The 13,383-nt window shown below is 33.9% G+C and overlaps 1 protein-coding gene across 1 annotated transcript in view; it reads left to right on the top strand.

The window, feature by feature from the left end:
• Positions 1–7,081: 7,081 nt before the first annotated feature.
• The window catches only part of LOC136835821 (uncharacterized), a 116,684-nt gene continuing 110,382 nt past the window's right edge, over positions 7,082–13,383 (top strand). The window contains exon 1 of the mRNA XM_067099673.1: positions 7,082–7,141. Coding sequence (XP_066955774.1) covers positions 7,082–7,141 — 60 coding nt within the window. The remainder of the gene's footprint in view (positions 7,142–13,383) is intronic.

Here is a 13,383-nt window from a genome sequence, read left to right as displayed (position 1 = left end):
CAATTTGACGTAAAGTTTGTCATGCTCATCCTGGTTACTATTTTGTTAGTCTCTCTTCTATATGAAATACATATTCCTTGGTTTCCCTATTCGACAGTGCTGAGAGCAATGCAGTTCGTTTAAAGTTACTCCTTTCTTATGTCACTTAATCTTCGTCCTTTCCGTCGTAGCGTTGCAATGCTGTCTCTATGCTATAGGTCCTTTTCAACCAATTATTCGGTTGAGGCAGAAAAGAGAGTTAAGCGGCTTCTTAATAATGAACCCGTCAAGTCACCACATCCAATTTACTTTACTTTGCTTCATGTTTTGGATTTCATTACCTGAAATAACTTAAGCTAAAGCAGACGTAGAGTTCTTTTCTGGATACGAAATGTAACTACAATCACAAACTAGCGGTGAATTAGTCCAGCGGCTTTTCGGTTAACATTGTACAAAATTAGTGTGCTTGCTTTGGCTTCTTTCACTATACGTTATGATATATATATATATATATATATATATATATATATATATATATATATATATATATCATATTGCATATTTATACACACACATATATATACACACACACACATATATATATATATATATATATATATATATATATATATATATATATATATATATATATATATATATATATATATATATATATATATATATATATATTTATATATATATATATATATATATATATATATATATATATATATATATATATATATATATATATATATATATATGTATATGTGTGTTTAATGTTTGTATGTAGAACATAAAAAGTAATAGTATGTTGATAAAAAGCACGAAAATAAAGTTAGAGAGCAAAGATTACTTGCATGAAAATGGTCCATCACAGGTGCAATGGATGATCACGCGAGGAGGCAATAGCTGGATAACTCTGCGGAAAATACACATCATATTTAACTACTCTTGGTTGATAGCTCAGCCCGGATTCTTCTTTTTTTTTTCTATTACATTCTCTCTTTTGTTTTATTTCGTCAGTAGATGCATTTCTCCAAACACAAAATATATGTATGTATATATATATATATATATATATATATATATATATATATATATATATATATATGTTTGTTTTAATATTGTGCAATGTAAATATGTCTATACTGACAAAACCTATATATATAATATATATATACACTGTATATATATACATGTATATTTATATATATACCTATATGTGTATATATATGTGTGTGTCTGTGTATGTATATATCTGACAAAGCTATATACAAACATAAACCTATGGATTTTTAACTCACAAATATTAATTTAGGTATATCATTGAATACCGAGTTTACCACAGCTCGAAAATAACTTACAAGAAGAAATTATAACTGATAAGTGGTTCTGCCTTGATCAGGATTCGGATCTGGTCCTTCGGTTTAAGTATAATGACAGACCGTCTAAATGATCATTTCGCGTGGGTGCAAGGTACTCTTAACATGGAGTGAATTCCATATCAAGGGATATTTTTGGCTTTACATATATATATACATATATACATATATATATATATATATATATATATATATATATATATATATATATATATATATATATATATATATATATATATATATATATGTGTAATGTGTGTGTGTGTATGTATGTGTGTGTGTGTCTCTGAATATATGTATACATATATATTCATACATATATATATATATATATATATATATATATATATATATATATATATACAGTATGTGTGTGTGGGTGTGTGTATACATTGGATGTATGTAAGTATGTGGCTCCCGGAAGTCGTAGAACTTTCGATTCTTTAGGAGTGATGTTTATAGTCACATGCCCTTCTCAGTATGGGTGAAACCTGTTGTAACTGACTTATTACCAAGTCAATAACTTACTGCTTAGATCAACATACCTGCAGTCAGTATAGAAACGTGAAATGATATTCAATTCTCGTAAATAAATCGAAATCCGACCTTTTCCTCAGTGATACGCGTTTAAAAAGTACTAAATATTTGAGCGCAGTATGTGCACGTGGTATGGGTAAGTAAGTAGGCATGTATGTATATTGAGTCCTCTTAAAAACCTCTAAGTAATGGGAAATCCGTGTTACCATTATTCTCATATGTTTTAACACCAGTAGTCACTATAGGTTTTCTGTGTGTAAATGATACATACACACATATACTGTATATATAAGTGTATATATATATATATATATATATATATATATATATATATATATATATATATATATATATATATGTATATATATATATATATATATATATATATATAAATGTGCGTGCGTACACATGTGTTTCTATGTATGTATGCATATATATATGTATATATATATATATATATATATATATATATATATATATATATATACATATATATATATGTGTGTGTGTGTGCGTGCGTACATGCACGTGTGCAGACAGACAGATATAACAAAAATATTAAATATTACACCGCCACAAGAACGGCAAAAGGATTCGCTGTGATAATGCCCCTTGAAGTCGAATTCCTTTAAACCCAGAACGCCCTTACATTACGTCTATTCTTAACTCTCTCTCTCTCAGTTCTTAGTTTTGAAAAACATCGCGCACCATGTCTGAATGAAAGGGAAATCCCCCATCAGAAACAGGAGCATCACTGACATGGCAATCTCCTGAAAAATTTCTGGACAGAAATGGCAGCGGAGTAAAAGAATAACCAAGACAAGGAATGTTTAGGTGGTGAATGAGCGTATAGGTAATTGGTGTTTTTCTTCCGTTGAATCTTTCAACTGGTTTTGAAGGCTAAATTTAGGAACTCTTGTCCGTTTAAGGATGAATTGTGATGATCGTAATGATTACTACAGAGGAGAGCTGCGTTTGTTCAATGCATACTTTGGAAATGAGATGTAGTTGAAACTGATTGTGTGCTGACGTATACGGAGAATAAGCATTGAAAGTTCATAAAGGGTTGGAAGCTATGAATAATTACTAAAATCACAGTAATAGTAAAAACTATGACCAATGTAAGTTGACGAGTTTTGAATATGTACAGAGAATGAAGAAAGGTAAACTAGTGAAAAAGAAATTAATTTCGGGATTATTTAGAGAAAAGAGAGGAAGGTATAGAGGGTTGTGTTGACTTAAAGGCACAACAAGGGAAGATAACAATGAATGATATAAAATATGAAAGGAGGGTCAACGTGCTGCTAATAAGGTTTCTGTGGCTGGAAGGCATAAGTAAGGACATCTTGAATAAAAGATGAAAATGAAGAGATGTTCGTGAGAAGAAAATGCAGTCCTAGGTCAATAAAATAAACCTTTTGAGACTACGTGGAACGCGAAGAACAGCAGAAGAGCAGAGCTGAATGATGCAAGCGTGGGAAGTTAGAGTAAGTTAGAGAATGCTTGCAGAAGGGCAAGTGAGTTGCTGCAATCTAGTGGTGATTGCGCAATGAGTGGCTGAGCTTAGCAGGCAAGGTACCAAAGGAATTGCTCCTTTGTTTAGGGTAAATTTGACAGAGAGAATTGTAAGATTCATAGGGATATAACATTGCTTCATATATCAGGGAAGATGTATGGTAGGATTCGACTGAGAAACTGAGCCAGGCAGTTAACAGATGGACTGGAGTTTAGAGAAAGACGAAGGTGTGTGGACCAAGCGTTTGTCATGAAACAAAAATGTGGGAGATTTTAACGTAAAAGGAGAAAGCTTATGTGTCATACAGACCCAAAAAAAAGCTTATGTAATGTGGAAGATGTTGAGAAAGTATGTTATGGAAGACAAGTTGTTAAGAGAAACTGAAAGTTTCCAAAAAAGAAAGAAAAGCTTACGACAAACTATGTAGATAGGAGAGTGACTGGTGTGGTGTTAAAGTGGTTCTGGGACGAAGAGGAGGTATGTATCCAGGGTTGTTCAATATCTTTATAGGGAGATTAATATAAGAAGTTATGGGAAGGATATGTGATGCAGGTGCAAAGTTTTGATGTACGAAAACGAGATGGGAATAATGTGGAATGGCTGAAGCTTGTAGATGATACAGTAGTGACCGATGACGGTAAAGAGAAACTGCAAAACTAGATGGTTTACAAGTTTTCCCAAGAGGAGGAAGTGAGAGCAAATGTTATCAAGTTTAAGTTCAAAAGGTAAAAGGAAGCCAGAGAGACGAAATAGTGAATGATTATATGCATTTTTTTTAAATAAATCAGCTGATTAGTTTAGGCATTTGGAAGCAAAAAAGCTATAAGTGAAGCAAGGAAGGTTTGTAAAGGGTGTCTTGGAGTATCTACGAAGGTTAAGGTGGAAATATGTTAAGGGATTTGTGAGCTAACTATTCTTTAAGGGAGTGGATTGTTTAGGATGAATGAATGGAAGGCAGGGGGGTAAAGCTCCTAAGATGAAATGTTTGTGTAGTAAGTGTCGTAAGAAGAACTGAAAGGGTGAGGAATAAATTTATATGTGATAAAAAGTTAAGCGTCTCTGGAAGGACAGGTCAGTGTTTTGATATGGTCTGGTCATGTGGAATAAATGAAGGCCTATATTTTGATAAAAAGAGTGAAGAATTCTGAATTTTTAGGCAGGAGGGGATGGTTGGTTGGATGAGCTGAGGACGACGCAACTGGAGTGAATGTGTCACGGTGATGAAAAAAGGAGGCAGTATATCTAGGAAGAGTGAGAATGTGTGCAAGAACGAGATAGGTAGCGCTGATTGCACTTTATATGAGGCTCACAGTGTATTAATGAACGTTGTTTGAAGGGGGTTCCGTGCTCGATTCAATGGTTAAAGTATGGATTTGCCCCGACAATTATCTTAGTTTTATTCTGGAATAAAACTAAGATATATATATATATACTGTATATATATTAATTTATTTATATCATTACATAAATGGAATATATGTTTGTAAGTGAACACTTATAGTCTTGGGTATATTCAATTCATGAGAGAGAGAGAGAGAGAGAGAGAGAGAGAGAGAGAGAGAGAGAGAGAGAGAGAGGGAAACATTAAGAAACAAGTTCGAACCTTAAATTGCACAGTAAAATAACAAAGACTATAGAGAAAGTGTCATAAATTCTTCGTTTGAAATCGAAATAGAAATACCTGAAAGTGCTTTTAATCACAGCACGACTCTTCACCACTGGATAACATCATGCCCATAAGACATTGGAAATATTAGAAATTCATAACTAGAAATACAGAACACCAAAGGAAAAGGTGAGAGAATTACTTGAAATGACTGGTTATTGGAAATATTTTTGCAGAGAAGAAACTTGTCTCAGAGGTTATCACCTTAGATTTATATCTTAATCGTAGGATGAAGTTTTCAATCTACTGCCAAACTTTGGAATCCACTTACTGTCATTTGGTTTTCTCTAACTTTTATAACCTTTCCTCTTTTCAGAAGTATGTCTTCCTGTTTCTTCTCAGTTAAGCCCCATTCCTTTTCCATTGACAGAGCAATAACAGACGAATGCTCTGAGTTATACTGTACATTGTATATAGACTGTAAATAGCAAATTGTTCAAGATACAGGAATAACTTGTAACAATAACTTGTAACAATAACTTTCGGTAAACGATGGAAGGCACGACAAGAACATCGTAGGAAATCTAATTTTTCATCCAGAATCAGAAAATGTAGTGAAAACATAAAGCTAATAACGATAATTTTAGTCATGTTAGCTTAGATATTTTGTACTCATTCTGCCTAGTACTTGTAAACTGAAATTCTTCAGTTTCTCCATCAAAAGGATACTTCTTTTCCCAGCGCTTCTCAAATTCGAATGTTTGATGAAAAAGTCATAAGATTGTCTATCAAGAGGACTGTGAAAAGAAAAACGAAGAAATCTTAAAGAAATTCGTTTGCATGATATGTATGCACACACATACACATGCACATACACACACACACACACACACACACACACACACACATATATATATATATATATATATATATATATATATATATATATATATATATATATATATATATAAATGTGTGTGAGTGTGTGTGTATTTTTGATATCAGAAACTTGATTGAGAGCACGTGAGATGTCTCACTATTGACTACTTATTGTATTGTATTCCCTGACTGCGACACATATAGCTCTACAGTATAATCGATACCTAAGTATGGTGTACCTATACCTTTTCAAATGTCAACCATATGTAGTATTCATACAGGTGAGGCATAAAGTATGATATTTTATCTAACAATAGTCAGCACTAACCTTTGTGGGCTTTTGGTAGCATTTTTAAAGGCAATCTGAAAGGATAAAGGCAGAATAAGGTCCTAACAGGAAAACTGTTGTTGAAATAAAATAAGACAAGACAACAACCTCCTATACCTTCATTCTGAAATATACAGTGAATATGAAATAAATTATTCCTTTAAGAGCTTTGGGAATTAATGAAGAACGCTTAGGCAATATAAGGAAAAGTAATAAAGGCACCACAGGAACAAAAACGTTATAAAAAATTAAAGTCTGTTTATTTTTGTATTATGCATTTTAAATTCGCTTATTTTATATCTTGGATTACATTCTGCACCAGAAAAGTCACTTCTAATATTTACGACTGTAAATACTTTAATGAATATATAAAAGCTAGAAAAATAACTATAGATGTAGGTGCAAAGTTGTGGGTTAAGTAAATAGATAGTAAATAGAGTGCGGAATGGTCTATGATTGCCGATGATGCTGTGCTCATTGGGATAGTAAAGTGATATTGCAGGAACTAATTTAAGGATTTAGAGTGTGTGTAAGAAGAGAAAACTGACAGGAAATGCAAAACACAGTAAGGAAATGGGTGAAAATGGAAACCAGGAAAATCAAGCAATGAATACCACTATGGACGGTAGGAGAATGGAAGCGTTTCATTCATATAAGTATTTGGGTGCAAATATAATGGATGATGATGATAAGACGAGAGTTGATATGGACCACAGTTTGACGAAGTAAGAAATGTAACTGGGTAAGTGCGAATGATTGTGAAGAGACTTGACTTGTCTTTGGAAACAAAGGTCGGAATGTACGAAGCGATGGTAGAGCCAACTTTCATTTACGGAAGTTCAATGTAGATGATGAACGAAAATGGCAAGCAAAAGGTTGAAGCTGCTGGTATAAGCAGTAATATAGGCAATGTAAGAAAATCTGATAATGACCGGAAACCTCCGGCAGTCAGCCATCTCCAAAAGCCACATAAGTTCCTGAAGTTGGCCGTCTGAGTAGTAGCACAATCTCCCTCAGTCGTTCATCTTGAATAATAGCAAAATCTTCTGCGGTCAAACATATTAGATGGAAAAACAATATCCTGCAACCGGTCAATTAGAATAGCCACAAAACTTGATACAATCGATTGATGCAAACAGCCACAAAACTTTCTACAGTGAATTGCTCTTATAGCCACATGACCTCCTTATGTCTAGGGTTTTGAATGATCGCAAAACTTCCTTCAGGCTATTGTCTAGAGCAGCCATAAAATCTTCTGCAGTCGATTGGTTTTATTATTCACAAGACCTCGATCAGTATAACATCTCGAATTGGCAGATAATCTCCTTCAGTCGATTATTTTGTATTGCAATAAAACTTCCTGCCATCAGTTGTCTTGAATAGCCTCAAAACCTCCGTCAGTAGATTGTCTTGAGTAATAACTAAACTTCCAGTATTCAGTCATCACAAATAACTTCAAAACCTCCGGCAGTCAGTCAGCTTGAATAGCCACGAATCCCCAGCAGTTCATTATTCGGAAGTGCCCCAAAAGCTTCTGCAGTCGATCATCTTAAATAAACCCTACAGCAGTCCACTGTTTTGATTATTCCTAAGACCTTTCACTATCATTTTAAACAACAATAAAAAGCTCCTGTAGTCGGTTCTTGAGTAGCCGCAGTATCTCCTGAAACCGATATTCTTGAATAACCAACAGCTCTCTTACAATCAATTGTCTTGAATAGTCACAAATCTCATACGTTGGTTGTTTTCGTTTGCCTGAAAATCTCCTCTGGCTGATCATCTTGTGTGGCCAAGAAATCTCCTGCAGTTAATGATGTTCAATTGCTCCCTAAAATCTCAGTCTGTCAGTCGCCTTTAAATACCACAGAATCTGCAGAGTCCGTCATCTTGAAATGGCACTAAATATCCTACTCTCGATCATATTTAATAATCGTAAAATCCTACGGTTAATCATTTTGAATATCAACAAAATCTATTGCATTTGATCGCACTTTTTACCAATTAAATCTTTCATCGATCGTCTTGAACTCACAAAATTTACGGTAGTCAATGATCTTGAATAACCAAAAACCTGGCACAGTTGACCGTATGAAACAGCAACAAAATAATTCTTGATTTCTATTGTCTTGAAGAGCCGAAGAAGTATCATTAAGCCGATTGTCTTAAGTGATCTAAAAATATTCTGTACCAGCCTGTTAAGATTTTAGTGACAACTATGATTCTAAGAAATGTGAGTGGTAAATAGATACCCGGTTCTTCTTGTTGGTATTTAAAGGTGGGGCAGCATGAATTTCGATTCCTCAAAATAAAGTTATATATCTAATGCAATATATCACTTTATGCGCATTTGTCGATATCACCCGAAAGAGAAAATCAACAATCATGAATAAATTCGTGTTTTTCACACCACTTTTGGCCAGCGGCTTCAACCAGGTGGTTGGATTTAGGCGACTGACTCTCTAGGGTCCGTGACGTCGCGTTAGAGTTTGCATATCAACACTGAACATAGTGGACGAATTTCATGTCGCTTGACCATCTTCAAACTGCTGCCAGAAAAGGACAATCAAAAAGAACCTTTAATAAAGCCCTTGGCTTCTTCATCTATCTCTATAAATTCCTTCATTTTTCAATTTAGAGAAGTGCCACACGCTAGTTTTGTTTAATTAAATGTAAGATTCTCCCTTGGCAATATAATCCTCTTCAAGTGAAGGAAAGTCTTCTGCTCTTTGTTATTTGTATCTTGATCCAGAATGAGCTTCTCTTTAACTTCGTAATCATTCACTATGTACCAGGAACATTCTAACATTCATGTAAAATTTTTCCTATTTTTGCTGTGGGGTGGGATCAGCATCAGTTTTATATCAATAAAAACAGACAGAATTTCTTCTTCATTCTTTCAGTCACATCCCTGAGATGATGTAAGTTTATAAAGATTTTATTTGCTAGAAGGTTTCGAATGGGGAAAATTAACCGTGTGCCTAAATTTCCTTTCTTGCTCTCCAAGCATGTCAGTGCACGCTACAATTACTCACTCTCATATTATGTATATACATATACACACATACACACACACACATATATATATGTATATATATATGTGTGTGTGTGTAAGCACGGACATAATTCGTGAATAAAAAGCCAATACGTATATATTTCCCACAAGCTGGCTGGTATGTCGCTGTTTTGAGTTCATTTGTCACTAGGAACGACGGAGAGACTGCTGCTGGCCGATTTGAACTTTTAATTTGTAACTGTAAGCAGAACACTTTGATTGCGGTGATGTAACATTTACATGAAATCAGTTGCATTAGAAAATGAGAAGCATTGTCTTTCATGTTATATAGTCTGCAGTGAAGTATATTTCACGATGTACTAAAATCAAATCAACCTAGGGCCCTCAAGCAGAAACATTAGACCTAAGGATCTATTGAAAGGTAATATATCAACCTAAGCTTTAGGGGGATTTCATCCATGACGAAAGATGGGTGAAAATAAGACACCCTTTCTTGATTGCACGACTTATTCATCCTTTCAAACACTCATTTAATCACTCATTTACTGAGCCATTTCACTTGTTTATATGCCCTGCTTGCAGTAATCTAGTGTGCTAGTCCGTTTCTCTCTCTCTCTCTCTCTCTCTCTCTCTCTCTCTCTCTCTCTCTCTCTCTCTCTCTCTCTCTCTCTCTCGTCCAGTGACATGTGGAACGAAATCAAATATTCGAAATTAATGTGTTTAATATTTTTAAAGAAATTATTTAAAACTATGAAAAGCACCCCCGACTGGTAAACAGATTTTTATTTACACAGGGTCAAAATTTGAATTTTTTGGTCCACAAGGCTCGCAAAGCTTGTGTCAGCATTTGCTAAATGTTCAGGCACAAGAGTGGAAGTAAGAGAAGGTCACAGTGAGAAAGGTAGACATAGTTTTCTCAATGAAAAAAAAAGGGGGAAGGTTTCTGTTGAAATTTAGATATGCTTAAACAGGGAGGGTAAAACTAGGTGTACAGTACGTGTGGGAAAATATATACAGTCTGAAAAAGAAAGTGTTGATAAAAAAAATACATAATAACTAATACACATACTTAAAGTGATGGAAAAGTTATCAAATGGTATTTTATGAAGGGAAATAACTGTGACGGTAGACATCGCCTTGTCGCACGCCACCTAAAACACGGGCAAAAACTTTGAACGGAGTCGCAGGGTCACAAATTCCAACGTTCACAAATAATTAAAAAAAAAAAAAAAAAGATCATAAGAATATTTTTGCATTGACCAAGGGAAGGAATAAGTAGATGATTCGTCAATGTGACAAAAACTGGTTAAAAAAAGAACGGAATTTTTTGTAAAGGAAAATCGGTGATAGCGCCTAAGGAGTGCCAGAAGACTACACTGTCTACAAGAGTATTGCTGTAAGTATTGCCATAATTGCCATAATGCATATTGTTAAAATGAAGCTAAGGACAGGAATTGTCTTGTTTGATATTGATGAACGCATCAGTAAAACAAATGGCTCTCAAAAAATCGTTAAAATAGGCTGGAATGAAAATTTGGAGTGTCTAGGCAATTGTACCAGAACAGGAATTAGCAGCTTAAAGTTACACAGAACTAAGAAAAAGGAAACAGTAGATGGAGTTTGAAGATTAGTTCTGGAACAAAGAACTTAATTCATTTACCTTATCAGTCTATATATCTCATATCTTTCGGAGCTTATTACGCAAATTGAAACGATCGAAATGTTGCATAAATGAAACAGTTCAGCAAAACGAAAATGAAAATAAAACGGGGACAATGTGGTTATTTTAATGAAAATGAAAGTGTGAGCTCACATTTTCACCAGAGCTAAATATTTACATTATTATTAGGGTCCCGTCTGGGTCGAAAAAAACAATAAAAAAAGAAAAAAATAGGAACGATGGGAAATATACCGCCAGAAATAATGAAGAGTGCCCGAGGCCGTCCAACTAATTTTGAAAACGCTACCTTGTAATTAGGAGAAGGGGATTTTCTCTCCCTTTCTGTCTTTTATTCGCTTTTTTTGTCATTTCTTTTTACCTTTCCTGTTGTTGAGTTAATTGACTTAGGTATTCGTGAGGACTTGTGTGTGTTATGACTCACGGCGGCTTCTGGATGATGTCGAGTTTCTTGAACGAGAGAAATTTTCATGTTTTTACTTATCTTTCATTTTTGTAGTCTCAGAGCTATTCATTGACAGTACTGTAAGGATCGCGTAATATTGGGAGTGTTTCAACTCAGTTAAATCTTGCCACAAATTTCGGTATCTTTTCAATCTTATGGATTTATAATGATTTCAGGTTGAGTTTCATTCATAATGATTATTATTATTATTATTATTATTATTATTATTATTATTATTATTATTATTATTATTATTATTATTATTATTGAACCCGATCCTTCAAGTATTCTGCTGCTACGACGTACTTTTGATGTATCAAGTGCATTATAATGCTCTGCCTTTTCAAGTTTATTATTATTGCTCATAGACTAGGTATATACCAATAGAAAAAAGAATATATAGATTAGCAATTAATGGACTTTATTCTCTCTAACAAACTCGCTCATATTCAATTACAAATTACTTCACAGTTCGACCCGTAGGTAATGAGTTTAGTCCGACACATTGATAGCTAAAATTTGAATTCGATACCGTTTTTGTTATCATGTTATGCATTATTTATTAACCAGTATGGTAAATATTTGTTTATTTTACTGCTACTAACTGTATAAACTATTTATCGTTCTCTTAATGAAAAGATCTGAATTTGTGCCCCTCTCATTTTGGTACCAAATCCTCCCAGTGTTCTCCTTATGATAGAATGGAAATTTCAAAATCGACAAATCTTGATTAGTAGAATAATTCCCTTGGCGCCGGGTGTTAGAAGGAGATAGCCTACTATATTAAGCCTGTAACAGTGCATTTATTTTGCAGTCAAGCGTTACCAATTCCTTGTCGTCTCGTATTAGCAGCGCAAGAGTTTCTTCTATCTATAGACGTTGCACCGTAATCTACAGTGACCAAGCGAAAGAAGCGTTAGAATTTCTGTAAGAAGCATTGGAATCACTTAACAGTTTAATATAAGAAACATCGGAATTTCTTGGTCGTCAGCTGGTAGTGGGTATACCAGCATCAAAATGTCCTGGCTGTTAAATGCTATTGCAGAAGTAGTTCAGTGTTTGGTAGATTGCAATTTTTCAGCTGTCAACTCTTGGGCATATCTGAATTTTTTTTTTGCCAAGTAGCAATTAAATATCGTTGCAGTAACAAAGATTTGTTTTTTGTATGTTAGTTTAGTCTGTAAGGATGTAGAATTATTTGATCGAGTGTTACCTTTGACTTAAAAATTTGAGCGTCAGTTGTTTATCACTTCAGTTTTGTGTAAAAAGCCTCTGGATTTTTTAATACCTACTTTGTAATGGAATTGCAAGGCATGCATCAGATGCACGAATGATATGAAGGAAAGAAGAAAATGGCTGTAGTACTTGAAAGTGGTCTTCAATTAGAAATGGGTTCAAACCCAAGAGGTACACTTTCAGAATTTCAGAATAGTGTAAGTAACAGATATACCGATGTGTTACGGACGATAGGTATTTCTCAAGTGTTCGGACATTTTAGAAACATTATTAAAAAAAAACTCTGATTTATAAGTTTTAGAGGCTTCAGTTTTGTCAGAAAATATTAGAAGAGATTTTTAATATTCAGTAAAAAAAAATTAAAATACTCGAGATGAAAAACAATTATGTTCCTGACAAAAAAACTGATTTAAGAAGAAACTAAATGACGGAAATAAATCAAGACATTTTAATTTTGAGAACAAAACCTGAGAAAGAACAAGTATTCTTGAGTGTATAAAAAAAATCAGTGTTATACGAGCAATGACTAAAGAAGAAGAGATTATAACTCAAAGCTCTGAGAAGTTCCATACAAAGAAATGAAACAGGCCTCGAATTCTACGTTAAATAAATTTTTGGAACTTATGGCCTTTAAAAGGAGGGTTTCTCAGAAAACATGCACGAAGTGTATTTCAACCATAGCTCTGAAATTCTTCAAGAGAAATGTACTAATAAAGCTCTACGGGTTTTGGAACTTGTAAAACTAGTCTCAAAACAAGGAAAACCACGGAAGAAAAGAAGC

Source organism: Macrobrachium rosenbergii, chromosome 55 (genome assembly GCF_040412425.1).
Source record: "Macrobrachium rosenbergii isolate ZJJX-2024 chromosome 55, ASM4041242v1, whole genome shotgun sequence".
In the NCBI taxonomy this organism is placed as follows: Eukaryota; Metazoa; Arthropoda; class Malacostraca; order Decapoda; family Palaemonidae; genus Macrobrachium; species Macrobrachium rosenbergii.
The sequence above is the reverse complement of the archived record's forward strand: the minus strand, read 5'-3'. Positions and strand labels throughout refer to the sequence as shown.